The 23,143-nt window shown below is 45.4% G+C and overlaps 1 protein-coding gene across 1 annotated transcript in view; it reads left to right on the forward strand.

Moving 5' to 3' along the window:
* Window positions 1–3,317: 3,317 nt before the first annotated feature.
* LOC119086452 (ALK tyrosine kinase receptor-like) overlaps window positions 3,318–23,143 on the forward strand; it is a 400,966-nt gene continuing 381,140 nt past the window's right edge. The window contains exons 1-2 of the mRNA XM_037198009.1: window positions 3,318–3,366; window positions 13,532–13,681. Of these exons, the coding sequence (XP_037053904.1) occupies window positions 3,318–3,366; window positions 13,532–13,681 (199 nt within the window). The remainder of the gene's footprint in view (window positions 3,367–13,531; window positions 13,682–23,143) is intronic.

Here is a 23,143-nt window from a genome sequence, read left to right on the forward strand (position 1 = left end):
CACTCTCTCCCCCTTCACCTCCTCTACTCTCCTCCCCCTCCTCTTGTGACTCGCTCCTTGCCTCACTTCCTAATCCCTGAAGGGAAATGAAGTCCACTTGTGGGAGCCAGCTGACACCGTCAGCCCACACTATGTTGAGGACAGACTGCAGATCCAGGCTCACTGTTTGAAGCTAGGTGGCCGCAAAGTTCCAGGGACCATTTTGACCCTTCACTTTTCTAGAGGGAAATTCAAGTTTCAAAGCCAAGTACAAGATGGGGGTCTGGTCCATGAGTTCCAAGTGTCCTTCCTATAGGAAACTTGATAATAGTACCAAACAGAACCCTCAGGAGGGTGACTGGAAAGACAAGTGAGTCTTGCCATCTGTTGCCTTCCATGACTGGCCTGTCAGTCTCCGGAGAATGTGACAGGCATCCATGTCCTGGTTCATAGCTTCCTGTTGTGTTTAATTCAGGATAGTTAACAGGATCTCCTAAGAGTTCTGGGCTGGGCAGTGTTGTGATACCATAAGGAATAGAATAGAAGCTATGGTCTGCTAGACCCTAGACTGCTCTGGCCTCCAACAGTAACCTACTCTCTTGAACTAGTTCATTCTACCCATCTACATTAGGCCTCATCTCAAGCATCAACTTCTCAGGTGTCTTCTCCTAGCCTTCTCAATCAAGTTGAATGTCCCCTTCCTGTACTAAAGAGATTTGCATCCTCTCTTTCACAACACACAGGGCAAGGCTTTGCAGAAGTGTGGGTGGCTATCTTCCTTCCAATGCTTCAACTTTTCACTATTGCTCTCCACACTCTGGGCTTCTTGTCCTGAAGTTCCAAGAGGGTTTGAATGACTTTTGTTGTCCACTTGACAGGGCCCAGCATCATCTAGGAAAGGATCCTCAGGGGGATATTTAAATTAGGTTGATGGAGGAAGGAAGCCCCACCATAAATGTGGGTGGAGCCACTACATAGCCTGAATAAAAAGGAGAGAAGTCAGCATTGGCATCCATCAGTCTGTACTCCCTAAGTGTGGGCACAGTGCAGTCTCCTCCCTCAGGCTCCTGACTTCCACTTCAGGACAGGCTGTGCCCTGGAACTACCAGCCAAGTCAAAGCCATTTTTCTCTATGGTGCTTTGTCAGGGCATTTTCTCACAGCAGGAAGAGTGACCAAGACAAGGGTGATGTTTGCTGCTGCTCACCAAGGCAGCTTAACTCCCAAGAGCAGAACTAGATGCCTAGGAGATGTTCAGGACCTGGTCATTGAATGAATAAATCTTAGCTTGTGTATGTTTTGATTCCCAGGCCTTGGGCATGTTACTCTGTCTCTTCGAGTCTCAGTCCCGTCTTTGGAAAATGGGAGTCATGAGATTCCATTTGTTGCAAGACTTTTCACAGGGGTCTGGCATGGGCACAGTAGGTGCCATCTACACACACACACACAGTATTGCTTCTTACATTTGTTAAATTTTGGTGTTTTGCTTGTTTGTGTGTTTTGTTTGTTGTTTGTATTTTTTCGCTTTTTTTTTTTCTGTTCCAGAGCATTATGGAAAGCATCGGATCTATAGTTTTCAAGCTTCAGAATACGTGTGTCCCTGTTTCTTTCCCTTCCTGTTTTCTTCACTACTTCTGTGGTTAGGGAGGCACAAAAGGGAGAAACAGAGGAGAAAGCAACCAGCGTTCTGATGCCTCACTGGTGAGATGACCTTGGGTAAAGCATGTCCCTTCCTGTGTCTCAGCTTCCTTGACTGTGTGATGGGAAGACACAGACAAATCGCCTTTAAGGCCCTCCCAACTGTTGCTCTGGAGCTCCTCGATAGGGTTCAAGGGTACCAGTGACAACTGCTGTTCCAGGACAGGATGAATGGAAGCAGAAGGGAGATGTAGTGTCAGAGAAAGGGAAAGCAAATTAGGCTGGTGGCCGATCTGTTTTAATCCAAGCCGAATTTATTTTAGTAGTACAGGTGAAGACTGCTTTAAAATGTATCACCATGACAGTGCCCCCTTAGTAACAGCGCAAGGATTTCTGGTGTACTTTTGTTCAAAAGAGCCCGGGGGCTTTGTGTACACTGTCTCATTAATTCTCAGAGCATCTGTAAAGTTGCATGGGAAATCATGATGAGTTCTGTTTTACATGCAGAGAAACAAAGCTTCAAAAAAAAGGTTAAGCAGCTTTCACAAGGTCATGAAGGAGCATCCTCGATCCCAGAAACCTGGGTTCTACCTAGCACACCCATCTGTGAGAGCTCTTCTTCTGGTCTCTGGGTGGTGGGCATGAGAGATTCTGGATTGTGGCCTCTTGAACAGTCTTTTTGCTGAACTGAGGTAGCTGCTAAGCACATGAAGAGGGATAGAAAGGACTTGAAGTTCTTCGAGAAATTTCCCCACCTCACCATAAGAATTCACTTGGACCAGCCAGTGTCCCATCTCAAGGGCCCAGGGGCATTGAACTTATGGTAGTTGCCATGGAAACAGTGTTGCTTGAGCCTAAGGCTATGGAGAGCCAGCTATCATGACTAAAGGTGTGTATTTCTAGGTCACCTTCCTGGCTGACCCAAAGTACTGTGTCTTCATTTACAGGAATACTGGAAGCCTCTGTGATCTGATCCATCTCCTTCTGGGGTATTGAATTCAATGTCCCAGTTCTCCAAGGAAATAGCTTTCCTAGGTGACTTGTGTTGCTGAGTGATATTCCTGACTCACCCACAAATCTGAGGATGGCAATTATGTGCTCTACCCAAATGTTTTTTACTACTAGACTGTGATGATCACTCTTCATCATTAATTGGGCTGACTTTGGACACGTCTATGAATGTGCTTCTAGAGGGGTGTAAGTAAGAAAAGGACCACTTCACCACCCCATGTGCTCAGGTTCCAGACTGAATAAAAAGGGAAACACATGGAGCCACTGAGTACAAGCATTCATCTCTCGTCTGTCTGTCTGTCTTTGTCTGCATCCTAACTGTTGACAAAATGGAACTTCTCATGGTCCTGCCACTGTGCCTTCCTACCATGATGGAGCCTTAGGAGCCAAATAAAACCCTTCTTCCCTTAAGTTGCTCCAGTCAGTTTTTTTTTTTCTTCACAGCAGTCAGAAGAGCAATACACTGACCTTGTGTAGGATAGTTGTGTTTTCTGAGCCTTCATCTCTACATCCTTAAAAAAAAAAAAAAAAAAAAAAAAGAGGTCAACCGACAGGGTCATTGTGGATAGCATAGAGTGGATGGCCCTGGAGAGCATGTCGTGGCAGATGGACAAGTAGTTACTATCACTTTTCCATGGTGGAGATCCCTTCCCACATGTGGTCCATGCCCTCCCCCAGAGTGTTTGCGGCATGGTCTCCGTGGTCGCCCTGGTAACTGTCGCTTCCAAGCTCAAAACAGGTCAAGAGAAGAGACAATTGTTCTTGAATGGTGGATGGCCTCTTGTCCAGCGTATCCCTGGACTGCTAGACTCACGGGGGGTGATTCTCCCTGTCACTACCCCCTTGCTCCAGAAGAGAAAGGCCTTTTGTTGATGGACTTGATTCTGCAGGCTGCTCCATCTTTGTGTCACTTTCAGCGCATTAATTATTTAGTACCCGGTGAAGCTCTCTGAGATCACAAGATGAAAAGGCCCAGTGGCAGTTCAAAGTCTCTCTTTTGATTATTATGCTAGTCAACATATTTTCGGGGGAGAAAATAGGTTTGAGATCACAGTGGTGGGAATTTCATAAAGAGCAGTGCAGAAGCAAGCCGTTGAAACCGACCCAGAACAGGCAGTCATGGAGCCCTGTGAAGGGAGGCACTGGGGATGTGGGCACGGGAAGCACGTGTTACGAATCAGGTCACCTAGAGAGTGACGCACTCTCTGTTGCTCTCTTGGATTAGTGAACTGCTGGTTAGTCTTCTACGGTTACTGAAATCCAGATTATGGAGGATTGGTGCAGTGACCAAGTGTTTCAAGAGCAAGAGAAGATGGCTCACAGGCGGGTCAGGAGCAGCTTGGGACAATGAGGTCATCTCTAGTTAAGACAAAAGGACTTGGGTTAGGATGGTTGGGGGGGGGCGGCGGGGGGGGGGAGAGAGAGAGAGAGAGAGAGAGAGAGAGAGAGAGAGAGAGAGAGAAACTTTGAAAGAGATGGCATTGTAGCTAGAGTTTTCCTGCCTTGCCCACAGTCGGGACAAATCTTTGTCACCCGCCAGTCCCACAGCCGCTCAGACCCAACCAAGTAAACACAGAGACTTATATTGTTTACAAACTGTATGGCCGTGGCAGGCTTCTTGCTAATTGTTCTTATAGCTTAAATTAATCCATTTCCATAAATCTATACCTTGACATGTGGCTGGTGGCTTACCAGCGTCTTCACATGCGGCTTGTCATGGTGGCAGCTAGCAGTTTCTCCTCCTCAGCCTTCCGCTTCCCAGAATTCTCCTCTCTCCTTGTCCCACCTACTTCCTGCCTGGCCACGGACCAATCAGTGTTTTATTTACTGACCAATCAGAGCAATTTGACATACAGACCATCCCACAGCAGGGCATCAAGTGTCATAGTCTTCATTATTTGACTTTGGCCATGAATTGTCAATCACTAGAAGACTACGTAGATATGATATCTCAGCTGATGAAATAGATTCATGCCCTGATCTGACTTTGCCTTTGACGCTGTGCAGCCTATTCTACACAACACAAAACTACAGCTTCCATGAACATTTTTTCCTAATCTTTTCCTCCAGCTTTGTAAGAAAGACAACAAAAAATGAAATTCCACATGAACAACAGATCTGAAACTTAGGACCTGTGAATGAAGTTAATAACCTATTGTAATGCACGGTCATAAGCATCCAAGGTGGCTGATACAGCATGACTGAAGAATTGCCTAAATGCCTGTCCTTGGGGGCCTTAATGGCCAAGCAGGCAGGGATTAAGTTCAAGATTTTCTTGGCACAAGTTTGGGGTCCACCTAAGGAAAGATGGGGGAACTTTGGGGTCATGGATTTGGTTGATCTTTAAAAAAATGGATTTCCCAGGTGGTGACACATACATATAGTCCCAGAAAGCTAGCCATCTATGTAACAAAAAAAAAGGGGGAAAGAAAGAAAAAATGAAAGAGAATAAAGTTTTTAAAAAAGGCTATAGGGAGGCAGAGATGGGAACAGATATCTAGATATATATCAGATTGGGCAAAAGCTTAGAGGCACAGTATCTTAGAACATGTGAGAGGATAGGAATGGGGAAAAGATGAAAAGGTTATCTATTGCTGTAATAAGACACCATGACCAAGGCAACTTATAGGGAATTCCTTTATTGGGGCTCATAGTTCAAGAGGGTGAGAGTCCATGATCATTGTGATGAGCAACACAGTATCAGACAAGCAGGCATGTGACTGGAACATTATCTGAGGGATTACATCCGATCCACAAGTAGGAGGCAGTGACACACCCACTCCAAGGTCTCATCTCCTAATCCTTCCCAAACAGTTCCATCAACTGAGGACCAAACATTCAAATGCATGAACCTGGAAGTTATCATTCTCATCTAAACCACCAGGAAGGTGTCAAACGTGGTCAACATGTATATCATGTATATCAAGGCTTCCCTGTACTATGTACAGGATTCCCTTCCTGGTGGATCTCTAGCTACCTTTCAGCAGTAGTTAATTTGGGTAATTAACTCTGAGAGCAGGGGCCACAGTAATGATTTTCTTTGTGTTTTGTGGTGTTCTTTAATGCTGAGCCTTTTCAAGGAGTCCCTGTTTTCCTGGGGCAGACAGATGCACTTCACCACTGAATGAACTCCACAGTTATAAACAGGACCTCTGGGGACATGGGGAAAGGCAAGAAACATGTGTTGGAGCTGGCTTTCCATGGTCTACAAGAATATTATGGGAGGCATTTTTGCTTCAGGACTTTGAGCTCCAAAGAAAGAGCATCCATGTTTCTGGCAGGATGGGAGTGGAACTCTGAGAAAGGTGAGCCAGAGTGGGTTCTGTTTCTCTCCATTCAGATTCCACCCCTGACACTAATTGAGCCTCTCTCAATGAACCAGCTGGAAGGAAATGTGAAAGCTGTGTAGAGAAAGCCAAATGTGCATGAACCAGAGGGGTTGTTAGCAAGCAGCTAGTTCAACCCCTCATTTCCAGGCCCGAAAAGGTGTGGGGAGGTCTGGGTCTTTAGGACAAAGAGTACATCTGCTAACTCCCTTTTTCTCCTTCTCTAAAAAAAAAAAAATCACATCTTTGCGTTTTAGACTGAATTCACTGCCTGTTGCAGAACCTCATCATCACTGGTGACGCTTACAGTCAAGCGACTTCACCAGGAATGTTCCTCTGAGTGAACAGGTGTGGGCCTCGCTCAGTCAATACCCAGACCATTTCCCCTAGCTGCCGGTCCCCACATGAGGCCAGCTCTGCTGTTGGCAGAAGTCTGCCTGATTACTACTGTTTGACATCCGGATGGCTATTTATTTGGCCACATTAGGCTCTGCCTTGTGTGACACAAAATCATTGTAAAATAATGCATTATTAAGTGTGTTTTCAAATGAGGGGGAATAACCAGCAAGCTGTCAGTGATTGTTTTATTGTTGGGAGGAAAATAAATAAGTAAAATGTGGACAAGGATGGCAGAAGTTACTCCAAGGCGTGTTTCAAACAGAGGCACTTGTTACGTTTTATTGATGGAGGTTTGTAAAACGTGGTTCGGAGTGAACCGAGGGCAGTCATGTAAATAACTGGCACACATGCATAGCTGTTATTTCTTCTATTGACACAAATGTGATAAATCCACTGTATTATGTGCATTGGCTTAGATTAATGGACACGCGGCAAGACTTACAAAAAATAAAGATCCAAAATGCAGACATAACTTCCTGACTGAAATTTGAATGTTCAAGACAGTTGACAGTTGGCCAAGTCAACTGTTAGCTAGTGAACAACCAAAGAGTGCTCTGGGCAAGCACGTTGATGTTTGGACATCGTGTTGATCAATACAGCATCTCCTTGGTATTGGAAAGGGACCAGGATTCCCATTCATCGGTTTCTACAATGGAGATATGAACATAAGCCATCAAGACATAGGGGTCTGGGGAGACGGCTCCGTTAGAACAAGGGGGACCTGAGTTCAGACACTTGTTCTAATGGGTGTGAAAGCCAGGTGTGGTGGGGTATCCCTGAGACACCAGCTTTATGGGCACAGAGACAGGCAGATCCTGTGGTCTTGCTAGGCGAATAGCCTAACAAATCCAGGTGCAGTGGAAAGACCCTGTCTCAAATAATAAGGTGGAGAAAGACAGGAGTTACCCGAAGTATCTTTGACCTCCAGACACACAAATACATGTGATGGAGCACATATGTATGCACATACACTCTCTCTCACACACAGGATGGTATGACTGGTACATCCTACTCACATGTTGTCTCATGTGGCTCTTACAAAACCCTGGGAAACTTTAGAACATGTTTTAGTCTTAGTCTTATTATCATTTTCAGAAAATTGTTGATCCTCCAAGTATATCCTGACCCTAAAGTAAAATAGCAGTGAATTCCAAAATTACTAATATTCTCCAGGGCCTTTCTTCCATTCACTTGACAAGCATTTGTTGAGTTTCTACTATGTTCTAAGTCTGGGAACAGTAGCAACTAGATCCAGAAGTGTACAATAAGCATATATATTACATATGTATAGAAGAAATAATAGAAGAGAGGGTGGGACGTGAGAGGGGACTTTATAATGAGTGCTGTGTCTAAGGAGATGCATGGGTAGGCACATGTACAGAGGAAGGAGTGGCCACATATTTCTGAGGTGAGGTGAGATAACCCATGCATGCAGAGCCCTGGGGTAAGAGTGCACTGGATGAGTTTGAGGAACAGCGAGGAATCCTCTAAGACTGAGCTTGTGGGGAAGGGAAAATGGTTAGAAATGGAATCAGAGCACGAAGCAGGGGTCAGATCCTATGGAGTCCTTTGAAGACAGGCTATAGAAAGAAGCTTCCAGGGGTGAACTGTCAATCTGACTGATGTGTGAAGGACAGATTGCAGGGAACCCAGCTGGGTTTCCACAGACAGCAGTCGTCAGGCTGAAAGGTGATGGGGAGGAAGATGAGAAAGCATACAGTTCCAGTAGCGTCATCAGGATTTGTGGATGGATTGACAGGAGGTGCAAGACTGCTCTCAGCTTTTGCCCTAAGCAGCTGAGCGAGCATTTGTATTAACCTCTGCAATCAGGTTAGGTAAAAGGTATAAACAGTCTGGGTTAGCCCATATGATGTCTGAAATGCTTATCAGGTACAAAAATTGAGATCTGACGTGGATGAGTGGATCTATTCTACTTTTAGATGAGTAAGTGGAGATATAAATCTCAAAAGGTAACACAAATATCCTACAGATTTTTTTTCCTTTAAGGTTGTGCTTATTTACACATCAGGCAAGGAGAAATTCACTGAGTGGTTCTCCAAGGAGAAAAAATAATCTGAGTGTTTGAAGGCGCTAATGTACCTGTGAAGGAATGTGTAGACCTAGATTGCTGTAAGTTTCTTTAAAATCGGCCTCTTTATTGGTCAGCGAAGACTCCTTGGTTAGGTCCTGGATACCTTGAACTTTTTGGTGTTGATCATTGTTAGTTGGCACAGTACAATGTTTAGCTACAGAATTTCCCTGGCAAGGGCTGGCAGGACACGGAGACTTCTTCCTGTTCAGTCTGGAACATCGGGCAAAGAAGAATGAGTGGGACCTACCACCACCAGTGGAGGAAGTATCCAAGAACTACACGGCTAACTGTGATGTGAGAAGTCTAAGAAGTAGGGAGGTGTCACTTTGGGTCAAACATTGCACAGAGGGTCTGCAAGATCGAGATTGGGATTGGCAGTGACCTTGACTTGAAGAAGCAACACCATCTTGCTTTTAACCATATTTTAGGGAAGGTGGAAGGAAGCATGTAGAGACAAACTTCTGAAGAGATTTAGCTGAAGAGTTGTGATGTCAGTGGCTGAGGAAGAGTGTGGAGGTCAAGGGAATTGTTTTGTTTCCTAAAGATGGTTCATGCTTTCCGTGGTCAAGATCAGCTTGGTACTCTGTAATGGGGGATCAACCACTGATGCAGGAGCCAGGGGCATCCAGTGCAGCCGAAGACTTCTCGAGGATGAGGTTAGCACCTCCCAGAAGGGGCTGATCCTGCTGAAGAGGATAAACAGTGGATCCTTTGAACAGGAGTGATGGCCGTCCACCCAGGTTCTGATTCCTGCTCATGAGCACCTATGCTTCTGCTTCCTCGGTGAGCTACAAAACAGGGCTGATGAGAGGAGAGGGGCCTCTGAAAAGCCGAAGTTGGAAATAGCTATGCTAGAATGATGTGGGTTGGCCAGGGACTATAGTGGAGTTTCTGAGCAGGCCTGGGCATTCCTGGTGGTGCATTTAAAGCGAGATTTATCAGCTTCATTGTGTATTCCTCTCCCCTCCTCAGTACCTCATGCAGCTGCTTCAAAACATCGGTGAAGGAGCAAGAGACAGACTCGTTAAGCTAGCGGGCACAGGAATAATATAAAGGGATGGACCCTGGGTCTCAGCTGAGGACAGCATGGGGGTGGTGCAAAGGAAAAAGAGAGCAGTGTTGAGAGCTTGGGGTCTTGACTCTGTCTCAGTTCCCTGCAGAGCCTAACGAGGGTTCAGGAAATCATTCGAGGAGGAAAAACCTCTTACAGTATCCGATCAATAATCCCTCGGTCCAGGTGTGTTTCTTCCCATTTGTCTCCTTAGGCCATCCGGGTCTCACTTGGGCATCTGAAGGCTCGTCTCCTGTCCACCCTCCTCCCTCTTTCCCTTTTCTCTCTTCCTTCCCTGGAGTCCAAGACTCTCCTTGTTTTAGCCAGTAGCTATATTCCCATCTTCCCAGCTAGACCAAATGGAGTCATCCCTGTTTCTGATTACACTTCTGTTCCTCGGGATTTCGCTATGCCCCACCTGTAACCTTAACTGCCAATGGTTCTGGGCTGCCTGTTCCGGAAAACAGCAACCTTGCCTTTGTTTCAGAAGTTATTGTAACCAGCTTGCAACCCTGCCTTTGTTTCCAAAGGTTATGCCACTTCTGTAACATCCCCGCAAGTTGCTTGCCAAATCCCCCATTTGAAAAACCCCCTGCTTCTGAGCGTTAAAAACCCATATCCTGCCCATGTCCAGTGCTGACCTCTTGAATCCTGCCTTAGGGGAAGGCAGCCTGGGTACCCATATTTTAAAAAGCTTGCTGTCGTCAATGGTTTGCTCTAATTGATCTGGCTATGATGACTTGGGTCGGTGGTCTTTCTCTTTACATTTTTGGGATTAACCTCCCCTCCCTTCTCTTAATTCAGTGGCTTGCTTCTCATGGCATAGTTTTTCTTTATGCTGAGCTCACGTCCCACCAGGAGTCTCGTAGATGGGAAGGGGTAGGAACTCTGAAGGAAACTTGCAGCCCCTTTACCCTGTTCAATGAGGGTTCTTTAATCTATGTATTCTAAAGTGACGCATATTCTATGAACTATGATTAGCATTTGCTCCTCTCCCAGTGCCTTCAATTTTCGAAAGCAACTTCATTTGTGTAGGCTCTGTTCTCCTTGGTATTCATATTCTCCAGTACGGGGTGGGTGGGGAACGTCCGTCTGTCTGCTCTCTCATTAGCTATTCCCCCAGCTTCACCTGGCTGATCACTGTGCTCACCTCCGCTAAGGAACTTCTAGAGGCTCTTGTGAGCCCACAGTTCTGGGAGTTCCTGTAAAGGCACAGTATAAAACATCCAGCTTTCTCTTCAATACCCAACTCTGAGGATGCCAAACAATTTGTTGGCATTCTTGGTGGACTCTAACAATGAGTAATGTGCTATCATAGAGACAAGCTACAGTAATCTCCATGTCTCCTTGGTGGGTCATGACTCAGCCCCCAGAGACTTTCCTTTTGAATGCTCTCAGATACATTTTTTAAAAAACCTGAATATATTACCTGGACCTCTTCCAGGTAGAAAGTCATCTGCCATTCTGTGCCCACTCAGAGAGTCATAAGTGCTTCCTGAAGTCTACCCCATCCTCTGGATCCTTCTCATCCAGGAAAAAGTAAATACCATTCCCAAACAGAAAGGGTATGAAAGATGACATCATCGGCAAACATTGCTGAGGCTTGTCTGGTCTTGGTGTTCCTTCAGGCAGGCTTCACATTTGAGCTAGGCTGATGACTCAGTGTAGAGCTGCCCACTCTGTTCACGCTCAGTCACTGCAGGGGCTTGGTTCTCATTGTCTTCCTGGGCCCTTCACACTGTGGCCATGCTTGGTAGTAACCTCTGACTTTGAACATTACTTAAGGGGCCCTGGCAGGCATGGTAGACAGCCAGTGTCCACTTTGCAAAGGTTTGTGGGGGACCCCTGTGGAGTGGTGGTACAAGTTTGGGCATTAGCATCAGGCCAACCTGGTCAACTGACTCTTTGATGTCCTGCCTACTGTCTCTGTCTTTAGTAAAGGTATCTCATCTCATTAAGCATCCGTTTCCTCAGCTTCAGACTGAGGAGAGCAATAATACCAAACCATGGGTTATTGTAAGAAGTAAATGAAATCGTATACTTAAAATATTCAGTGTAGTACCAAAGCACTACATCTGCTTAATTTATATTGCTACCTTTAATTCTATTTTGTATTTGTGTGTGTGTGTGTGTGTGTGTGTGTGTGTGTGTGTGTGTGTGCCGCCTATCCTGGCTCCAGGTTTGTAATCTTCCCACCTCAGTGTCCCAAGTGCTGGCATTACAGAGTATGCTCTCACTTACAGCCATATTATTGATTTGTAAACCATCTAGCCCTACCTAAGAGAACCCAGGCAGCCTTGAGTTCTCTTGACTGAGTCTTACAGTCTCTCTCTAAAGCAGCATGGATGAGATAGCTTCTCTCTAGAGCTCACTTGCATAACTCCTGAGGCCCTACCACGTTCTTCCTCTGAGCCATTCTGTAGACATGCTGCAGGAAGAGGTCGCTCCAAATTCACTTCTAATTCCTATAGACCAGATGCGAGAGGAAAGCAAAGATCTCTTTTCTGGGCACCCAAAAGTCCGTGCTTCTATTTCAGCTCTGTGGGAGAAGGACAGAGATTGTTTTTTTTTCTTAGAGGGTACCAGTTAAGAGTTGGAGAGTGTCTGTCCCTGTTGTCACCTTTACCCAAGTGCCTAGAGGAAGATCGGAGGATGTAGCAACAGAGGACAGTGATGGGCACCCAGGCCAGAGATTTTCAAAGTGTGTGACATGGGGTCAGTTTGGAAAGGAAGGGAGAGGAGGGGGACTCTGCATTGAAACCATCGCACATGGTCAGCACTCTATGGATGGAGCAATCTTCCCAACCTGCTATTTGCTCCTGTTGCCTTGGTTTGGAGACAGTCTGCAGTCCTCAATTGCTGCTGCTTCAAAAGGTGTCTAAGAGGCTGCAAGGCAGAAGCTGGGGGAGGGCTTTGGCTACCCCTCCTGTGACTGACTCCGCAGGCCTGACCATTACAGCTGGCTGGAGTGGCAGGTCGGGTACCCCAGGGCAGAGCCTGGCCTGTGCTCTCGTCGGGATTCCCTCACTTGGCCCTTTCATCCCCAGTTGTTGCACCTTAAAAAAAAAAATGGAGAGGATGATTTTTAGCTGAAAAAGTGTCTGCTCTGTGACTGTCATGTAACAGGACTAAAGGATGAGCAGGGTTTTGTACCATGAAAGCTGCAAAAGAAGCCCCAGCTCCCGTTTTCCCTCCTCCCCTCCCCCAGCCTCGCCGCACATCTATCCACCAAACAACTAATTTTCAGACCCTTCCTTCTTTAACAGGAAAAAGCTCTGCCCGCCATAAAACATTAGCAAATAGTGATGGATTCAGGGATTTTCAGGGAAGAACGGTGTGTGAGCATGTTGAGTGTGCTCATTTGCTTTGTAGATAGATTGTAATGACTTTTCACCACAAAACCCACTTGAGGTTCTGTTAAATAAAGAACTAATGCCACTTTGCTCTTTTCTCTCAACCCTTTTTTCGCTCATGCAAATCCAAAACATTCGTCCTCTGTGGCTCCCTGGCCTCTTGGATGTGGGAAACCCATAACGCAGCTTTTTTTTTTTTTTTTTTTTTTTATCCCTCCCTGAAAATAACATAATTGTCAAGTACTCGTAACTCTGAGTGCAATTTCAACCCTCTCATTGATAAGGCAATAACCCAAGCAAACAACATCGGATGAAGTTACAAGCCTGAGTGTAGGGATGGAGGCATTATTTGAATGAGATGAATCGGAGTTCTCTATAAAGTTGCACAAATTCTTACCAGCAGAATAGACTTTGGATAGAGCTATTAGACGGAGCCATTAAGCTGCCTGGCTTCCAGTTCATCTTGCAGAGAGCCTTGGCTTGGACTTGCTCACAGTGTTCAGACTTCTCAGATATGGCTCCCCTTGATAGAAAATGTACCTCACTGTCCTGAGGTCAACTCTGTCTATTTGTGCCTTAGTCGTCTTTTGCTGATCTCTCTACTAAGTACCATGAGAACCTATTGTGGACTTTCTTTTGGACTGATGTGGAATGACAGCTATGAGACCCATCCTAAGCACAAGGGTCAGTGTTCTCTCCTTTGTCTTTGTGTCCAGGTCACAGTTCCCTGAAGTCACCCTCGGGAATGCCTTCTCCTCCTGATAACTTTGTATGGAATCTGACCTGGACAATGAAAGACTCCTTCCCTTTCCTGTCCCACCGCAGCCGATACGGTAAGTGTATTTTTGACAGTTATCTGTGATGCACCATCACTGTCTTGTAATTAAGGAAGCTCTGAGATTCCACTTGTGATCACCAGTGATCCAGGAGTCCCTTAATCCCCTATAGCAAAACACAGATCACTGCACCCTCTGTCCTAAAAGAGTGCTCAAGAATACCACCATACCATTCCAGCTAAGATGTTTATGTTGCACTGTGAGTCCTGGAGGAAGCCAGTGGCTTTCTGGCTCACATAGTCCATCCTCCAAGCCTTCCTGGTACATGGAATCCTGGTATCCGTTCACCGTTCCTTCAATGTGACATTTATGTGTATTTGGTTGTAGCTTTCTGCATTTAATGTTCTTACCTTTAGCATCTCTATAGACCACAATCTCCTAAGAAGGGATTGTTATTAAGAAGGGCACAGGTCTTCCAGGGCCTCTTCAGTGACTCCATTGTATTCGGCTAACTTCTGTTCTCAGACAGGTTATCTGACATCATCTCTGTTCACCTGATGGCACAACAGCCTCAGAGATCAAGAGAACTGGTCCAATCCAGTGTTGGACCAGAAACTCATCTTAGCAGTATCCCATAGAGTGGCCCGCTGGCCACAAAGCTGGTATTCTTTGCCCGTAGTCCTGTTTCCCCCCAAGAGGCCACCTACTCCACATGTGACCCTGCTATCCTGTGAACCCTCAGGAAGTTGTGTTGACTCATTCTCAGTGCTCAGCCTAAAAGATCACAGTGGCAAGGGGCTCTGCCGTTGGAACATCAGGGCTAGAGGAGAGTTGGGACTTTTCTGGGGAGCACCTTCATTTCTTCAGCTCTTTTGGTGTAAGCTCCTCAAGGACAGGTAACATGCTGTGTTTACTCCCCTGTTTTATTCCTTCCCTGGAAGGTACTGCTAAAGGCTTATGTATGATGAATGAATGAAGAAGGCTTCCCGATATAGAATTCTCTCATCAAACCTAATTCAATTAAGTATTTATGAACCCAGTGCAGCGCTGAGTTCTAGATGCCCTTCTGGGCATATTTACCTATCCCTGCTCCTTAGTCTCTGCCCTTGGGCCTAACCTATTTAAAGTACACCTAACAGAGATGTTCCACTCACTGTAGAAAAGCTCCCATCGGAAGCCTGCCATCCCTCATCTGTTACAGTTACTCTTGGCTTGTATTAATGGCACCCTTTCATTTCAAGTTGAAGGAGAGGAATGCATAAAAACCCTTTGGGCAGTTTAGGATTCTCCTTTGAGCTGAGATGGTGCTTGCCATTCCTTAGTATCCCAAGAGGGAGGGAAGGCTCAGTGGTTCTTTGGGAGGTTCCGCGGAAGAGTTGCTTCTTGATTTTACTTAAATCAGACACACGAATGCCATCTTACGATAAGAAGTATCTATAAATAATTGAAAGACAGTCTTTTGTGTGGTTGATGTTTCGTCATCAGATATTTGCTAGAACTGGTCTTCAGATAACACTTGGAGTTCTCAGTGTCATTCACTGTCTCTGTAGGACAACTTTTTTATAAAGTTTAGAATGTCTAAAAGTCAGCTCCTGAGTGTCATAGACAGCAACTATTGGTTCCCTGTGGAGGCCACTGAGGGAGGTTGCAGGTCCAAGGGGGAAAGCCATGGGAGTTTATGAGGACCCAATTACCTACCAATTGTACTTGGTAAACCCACGCCCCCTCTATGAGCCCCTCCTTCCTTATTAGTACATTGGAAGGCTGGGATAACTGGAGCAAAAAATAGATCAAGATGTTTCCTAAGATCCCTGTCAAAACATCCTCATGGTCCAGAACCTCATGATTTCCCTTCTTTGTTGAGCAGACTCCAACCATTGGTCCGTTAGTGTCCAAACGCTGGACCAAGGTATCAAAGTCAGCACCATCATTCGGTTGGCTCATGACAGAAGGATTGGCAGCGCCCTGGTGAACTATAGTAATGCTTCCCAATCCTTTCGATCTTTTTGCCATATTTCATTCTGTGGGACTCATGGAGACTGCAGGATCAACATCATCCCGTGCACTTCCATCTCCACGTTGGTGTGGCTAGACAGATGCTGGAGCTTATACAAACTCAAAAATCAGAGTTCATAGGCCAGATAAATAATTCTGTAGGCAGCTAATCCCATTGCCAGTGAGCCACATTGAGGATTCACCCTGAGACCTGTCACAGGGAAAGCTAATGGCAGAATGAGGGCTGGACTTCTATCTCCTCAGGGTGTTTTGGGGGGGGCTCAGCCTACATGTCCATGAATCAAAAAGGCCAGAAGGCTCATGGGTGATAAATCCATACCTTTCATCTGCCAGGAAAGACATTTTAAGAAATGTTAACAACTTCATTAATTTTAAGTCCTCAAACATGGGCAGAGAAATTTGACTGGAAAATTGCCGCCTAAAGGGATAGTTCTTCAGATTGGGAGATGTCATGGAGTCTTGGCCAGTGTAGGGTGGAACTTCACATTTGACTTAAGCTACATCCTGGTGGACAGGTGCGGGCAGAGAGAGCAGTATCCACAACCCAGCCATGGGTGACATGATTGACATAGACAGGCCAGTCCTCTCTCAAGCAAGCTGTCCACCCTGAATGGAGAGTAGCTTTTCTTCTTGCTAGTGTTTTATGAGAAGAGACGAGGTAGAAAGAGGCTAATAAGATTTACTCACCCCCAGCCTGTAATTATCTGCTTGAGGAAAAAGTTTGACCTACCTTTTTGAAGGCTCCCAATATTTCTTCTAATTTACGTCGGGGCCTTTTATGTTGTATAAAATATATTCTCTTCAGTGGCATTCAGTATCAGATTCCAGCTCTCTCTGGCTTCTGTCTTGAATGACGATAGCCAGCTAATTTCATCATGGGGAGTTGGGAGCCGCACATTCCTCTCCCAAGGCTTTGAAACAGAGAGGACATATGAAGACAGATTTTCCTCCCTGTATTTCCTTTTATCATTGGCTCTTATGCCTGTGGACATAGTTATGGGCTTGGCTGAAGGATTAGGCTCTGAGTAGGCACGCAGCAGATACAAAGGTCCTCTATCAGGTCCCACTGGATGCTTCGGGAATACAGCTGTCGGGGTTGCAAAAGAGAGTTTGATCCCCCTGGGTTCTAGAGGCACAAAGACAGATGGTGTTCTTCCTAACTTCAACTCTCATGTTTGCCCACTCTGGAGATGGGGAATCAGATCAGTGTTCTATTGTATTATCATTGTTGTATGCATGTTTGTGTGCACCACTGTGTGTTTGTGTATGTGCAAGTGTACGTGTGCGAATGTCAGAGGCCAACCCTGGGTCTCATACTTAGGAACTATGTCTACCTCTTTTGAAATAGGCTCTCTCATTGGGCTAGAGCTTACCAGTGACTAGACTGGTTGGCCACTGGGTCCCAGTGGGTCCCTGTCCCCACTGCCCCAGCCCTGGGATTATATGTACAAGCCATCATGCTGGCATTTTGCTCAGGTTCTCACACTTGCAGGGCAAGCACCCTACTGCCTGAGCTAGACCCCTAAGCCCTGAATCAATATTTTAAACAGAATAACTGGAGGTTCTTCCCCAAGTGACCAAGGCAAAGAGTATTTTCATGTGTTTTCTTTTCAAAACTGTGGTACTTTACAAAACCCTCTGCCATGCATTTTTTTTTCATTTAAGTGGCATTATGAAATTGTAGTTATGAAATTGTACTGAGGGGGAATTATTTCATATTCTGTGTTTACAGATATGTCAATGGAAGGTGGAAGGAGTTTGTTTAGTAGGACTTTTAAGCTACTGAATGGGTGAACAAAAACCTCAGATTCACCCCATGCTGAGAGTTCTGTCACATCACAAAGTTATTTCAGAGATGAACCATAGAGAACCTTCACTCTTCCTGCATGGCCTAGCATTGGAGTTGAAGGATCAGGCTGATGTACACAACCTTGGCTATCTGTAGAACAAGCATCCGATGTCCTTGAATCAAGACCATTCCTGGCAAGCTGGTCATTTCACCTCCCAAGAAGCATGTGGGTTGGGCCACTTGGCATGGTAAACATTCTTATGTACTTTTTCCATTTCAGACTATGATCCCTATTATGGGTTGCATTATGTTACGCCAAAAGATATGTTTAAGTCCAAAGACCCTAGTACCTGTGAATGAGACTTTATTTAGCACAGTATCTTTGCAGCTATAATCGAATTAAAATGATGACACAGGGATGGGGCCCAGATATGAAATGACGTCTAGGCTTACAAGAAGAGAAACCATAGGCACAGATATGCACCAAACATCTTGTGGTTAAGAATTCCGAGTCCGGGGCCATGCTTTGTAAGCTAAGGAACGCCAAGGATGCTGGCAGTAATACAAGCTGAAAGAGAGGTGTGGACTGGAGTCTCCTCCAGAGTTCAGAGGCAACATGGCCTTGGCAAATGCTTGATTTCAAGTCTCTTACCCCAGAACCATGGGAGAATAACATTTTCTTATTTTAAGGAGTCCTGTTTGTTGGACTTTGCTATGACATCCCTAAGCATGAAGTTCAAAACCAACATCCATTCTCCATCACCCCCAAGTCCGCAACTTTGGCTCTCACAAAATGATATATTCCTCCTGACATCTGAGCCTACAGAAGACATTGTTGGGCTTTGAATAAAAGTTCTATTGAAACTTTGTCTTCTTTCGGGACCAGTGGGACCGATCTAATTTAGGGACTGGTGCATTTGGAAAGAAAAATTAGACTTTTTAATTACTTTCCCTGCCACCACCACCACCACCCGACCTGTTAATGTATCAATTTCTTTGATTGAAAAGACTGGGTCAATTAAATCTGTCTCTCAAAAAAAAAATTTAACCTAACACAGAATCAAAAGTGGAAAACAAAAATTCCCCAGCTCCCTGTGGGAATTACTTCAGAGCTCTAGCAGGAAGACAGTTTGATCATATTTCTGGAATTACATATTTAATGTGACTGCCCACAATCAGCCATTCCAGCCTTCCAGGAGCCTGGCATCACTGAAAGGCAGCCCCCAGCCTCCCCCGTGAACCGTTGTCATGGCTGAAAGCTTCCTTAGCTTCTCTTCTGCCCTGTCCGGGAGATCCTTTTGTGTTCCTTTCCCAGCCCCATTCCACTGAGCTGAGAAATCAAGTTATTTCCTAGCTCATACATCTGTATTCTTATCTGCAAGATGGCAAGGAAAACGCCTCTGGATGCATTCACCAAAAACTCCGAGTCCCAGAGGGAACAATAATGCCAGCAGTCATACAAGACCCAAGAACATGGACCATCTGTCACCTCAAGGCCATGACCTGCTGGGAGCCAATGGAATCAACCCACAAAAATTCAATAGGAAGCAGCTGGCTTAGAAGAAGTATGTTTAAAGTGCTCCTGTTAGTCATATGCCTTTAAAAATGAGGATGCATAAAGCCAGTGAATAAATATGAATGAACATTTTATGTAAAGGCGCATTGAGCAAAGGAGAAGCAAAGAGGAAAAAAATGTCTGAATCAAAGAGAAGAGAATGATTGACCAACTAGCATACATATGAGAAAAGCAGGTCCTGAGAAACCCACTGAAAATACTTGTCACAGACAGAGAAGAAAAGAAACAGGAGAAAGGGAGGAAGGGGGTGTGTGAATCTCCATGACTAACTGATTTCTTATTGTCACATATTCCTTATCCTGCTAGCATGAAACAGCTGTCACCCCTGGACATGTTAGCCCCCTAATACTCATTCCGATTGTGGCCTTTCTCTTGATTATTGTTGCATCTTCACATGCCTAGATCACTCCCCACCCCTGCCCCTCTTACCATGCTTTCAGTAACACAGGGAATGATTATGAGCATTCATTATTGAGCACCCACTGTGTACCGGGTTGTGTTCTCAATGTCACTGATAAAGTCGAATGGGATCCTTTCTCTTCCTTCAAGGGACTCTAGAGAAAGTGGTAGCCCTGTCAGTTCTATGATAAGTGCAACTGTAGAGGCATGTTCACACCACCCTGGGACACAAAGGCAGGGGATCCAGTTCCTTAGAGGACTCAGAGAGGTAGACATCATAGAGATGGGCACAACTAAGCTTGAGGCCTTGGACTCCAGGAACACTGAAGAGAGCAGTGATGAGGGCATTCTGGGTAAGGAGAACACAGTCATATGCAAGACCAGGTTCAGCTTTGTGATGCAGAGTGAAGATGAACTGGGAGGGGGCAGCAGGGACAAGGCCAGAGAAATAGTTGCTTCTGAATGTGCTCAGGTTTTAGACCTGAGCCCTGTGAAAGCACAGCTTCAGAGGGCGTGGTGGTTTAAATAAGAATGGTCCCCATAGACTCTTGTTTGAATATGTAGTCACTCACCGGGGAGTGGCACTATTTGATAGGATTAGAAAGATTAAGAGGTGTGGCCTTCTTGGGAAGTGTGTCACTGAGGGTGGGCTTTGAATTTCAAAAGTCCATGCCAGGCCCAGTGTCTCTCTGCCTGGGATGGGGTCATGATATAGCTACTGTTCCAGCACCTGCCTGCATGCCACCATGGTCCCCACCATGAGGATAATGAACTAACTCTCTGAAACTATAAGCAAGCCCCAATTAAATACTTTCCTTTATAAAAGCTGCCTTTGCCATGGTATCTCTTCACAACAATAGAATGTAACCAAGACAGAGGGACATCCAGGGAGATGCTAGTCATGACAAAGAGCCTCTTTCTGGAGCATCCACTCGAGTGACTGAGTGGATGGAGATACCATTAACTCAAAAGAGAAGAGGAGAAACATTTAGCAAGAAGAGGGGGCAACCAAGGCATCCAGAGAGAGGGTGCAGGTGGCAAGATCCATGTTGGACAAGTGACATTTGAAATAACCTCCAGACATCTAGGAGGAAATGGACAGTCGAGAGGGTTGTTTATAAAATGATAAGCAGGGCTGGAGAGATGGCTCAGAGGTTAAGAGCACTGGCTGTTCTCCCAGAGGTCCTGAGTTCAATTCCCAGCAACCACATGGTGGCTCACAACCATCTGTAATGAGATCTGGTGCCCTCTTCCTGCAGGCATATGTGCAGACAGAACACTGTCTACATAATAAATAAATAAATCTTAAAAAAAAATAAGTAGCGCTGGTTACTGTCCGGAAAGGTCATGAGGCATGCATCACGACAAAACCCAGTATCAGAGCTTTATTAGGAGGAGGGGGGGATGACAAAAGAACCAGGTCTGGAGAAGAAGCATGTGCAGAGAGCAGAGAGGGGATGGGGAGGAGAGAACAGAGAGGAGGAGTCTGTGTCCGGCTTTTTAAGGATTCCTGTGCACATGCTCAGGTAGGATTACGGAGCTACACCACACATGCACTGATTGCGTGACTGTGATGCATGCAGTATGCAATCACACAGCGCCCTAATGACGCAAGTCAAAAGTCGTAAGGCCCCTTGCTTAGCTGCTGAACTGTGCATGTGCAGTCATGCAGCTGGAGTGGCAACAGAATCTGAACAGAGTTGGGAAGTCTCTTCCCACCTCTTCTCCAGCGGTAAGAATTACATTCAGCAGCTCTGAGTGAGGTGCAGTTTTGCTTTGACAGCTTTGGGACACCTGAGCTATTGTATACAGAATATTTTTAACCAACCTAGAAAGGTAAGTGCCCAAAGCATATGCAGAAAAATGACTGATAGACGTGAGAGGCAGCCCTCTTAAAATGAAATATTTTGTCAGGAGCGACCTCAGATGCAAAACCACATATCAGAAGAGACCTCTCCTGTGTAGGACTTTAGCCAGACCATTTAGAAAGATGACGAGAATAATTCCATCTGTGAGAAATTCATAGGGATTGTGAGCTATCAGGGCCCACAGCTGTCTGATCAAATAGCTTCATCTTTTAGGCCCAGGGTTGCCTGTATTATCTGCAGGACAGTGGTGAAGTGGAGATTGAAACCTAGGCAGCCTCTTGGCAAACCCTGTACTTTACCTCTCTATGGTAGAGGCATGGTTATGGCTATCACGTGGAATTCCTCATACATCAGCCCCAATTATTGCTTTACCTATCTCATTATCTGGACATCATGGGTGTCTGTCAGCCCAGCAAAGTTGTGTTGCCCCAAGAATTGCTTCAGTGTGCAACAGTGACCTCCTTGTAGAGATGAACTTCTTACCAGGCTTAGTGTAGGTGCCTCATGGCCACCTAGCGCTGTAGAATATTATTTTAAGATGCGTTACATTTGTTTATGCTGTGGAATATTTGTTTAATGATGCAAAGATGTGTTGCATTCTTTTATGTTGCATTTGTTTAGCTCTGTGAAGCTGTGTTACAGTGCCTGTCTAAAACACTTGACTGGTCTAATAAAGAGCTTAATGGCCAATAGGAAGGCAGGAGAAAGGATAGGTGGGGCTGGCAGGCAGATAGAATAAATAGAAGGAGAAAAAACAAGAAAGGAGCAAGAAAGGGAGAAGGACATTAGGGGCCAGTCACGCAGCTACACAACCAGCAACTGAGAAAGAAAGAAAAGTTATACAGAGATAGAGAAAGTTAAACGCCCAGAGGCAAAAGACAGATGAGATAATTTAAGGAAAGCTGGCTAGAAATAAGTCAAGCTAAGACCTGGCATTTATAAGTCAGAATAAGCCTCTGTGTGATTTATGTGGGAGCTGGGTGGTGGGCCCTGCAAAGAGCCAAAGAAGTATAAAAACAACCAACAGCAACCTAGGGAATATCAAAATCTAGATTCCCTAGATTCTGGGGGTCACTGCACTGGCAGTTAGCTTGAGAGTCACGGGCTTTTGCTGTACCATGTGCCCCATTTAACCTCTTCCATGATCACTGTACTGGTGTTCTCCCAGCACCTGCCCAAAGACAAAACACAGAGTAGTGAGGAAGAGGAATTCACCCTGGATCTCGGCTCCCATTCTTGTGAGTTTTCTTACTTTCAGTCACAGCCCTACTTTCTTTGATTCTGTCCTCTACCCCCACCCCCAACTCCCAGATGAAGAGCCATAAGTGACCAAATGTCTTTGGAGAGCGAGAGAATCAGATGAGATCCTGCATAGGTCCCAATCTTAAGATGTCTGCCCTGGACAGATGCACACATGAGGAAAGCCAAATGGACCCGATAGGTTATATATACATGTTTACTCTCTCTCTCTCTCTCTCTCTCTCTCTCTCTCTCTCTCTCTCTCTCTCTCTCTCTCTTTCTCTCTCTCTCTCTCTCTCACTCACACACACACACACACACACACACACACACACACACACACACACGAACACATGCGCGCACGCACAAATATTTATATACTTGTAACAGTAAAAATCAAATAATTTGGGAGGAGTGAGAGGAGAGGGGGAGAAAGGAGTGATGTAGATGCAGTGCTCATGTATAAAATGCTCAAAAATATAAAATAAATTAAAAAGTGTCAATGGTCATGATTCTTAGGGACAGTATCCTTGTGACGATTGTCAGGAAAGATCAGAGTGTGCTCAGAGCACAGGTGTTTCATTACTGCTTTCTGAACTCCAGCAAGAGCAGTGTCTTGTGTTTTCGTGTCA

This window comes from Peromyscus leucopus, chromosome 22 (genome assembly GCF_004664715.2).
Source record: "Peromyscus leucopus breed LL Stock chromosome 22, UCI_PerLeu_2.1, whole genome shotgun sequence".
Lineage (NCBI taxonomy): Eukaryota > Metazoa > Chordata > Mammalia > Rodentia > Cricetidae > Peromyscus > Peromyscus leucopus.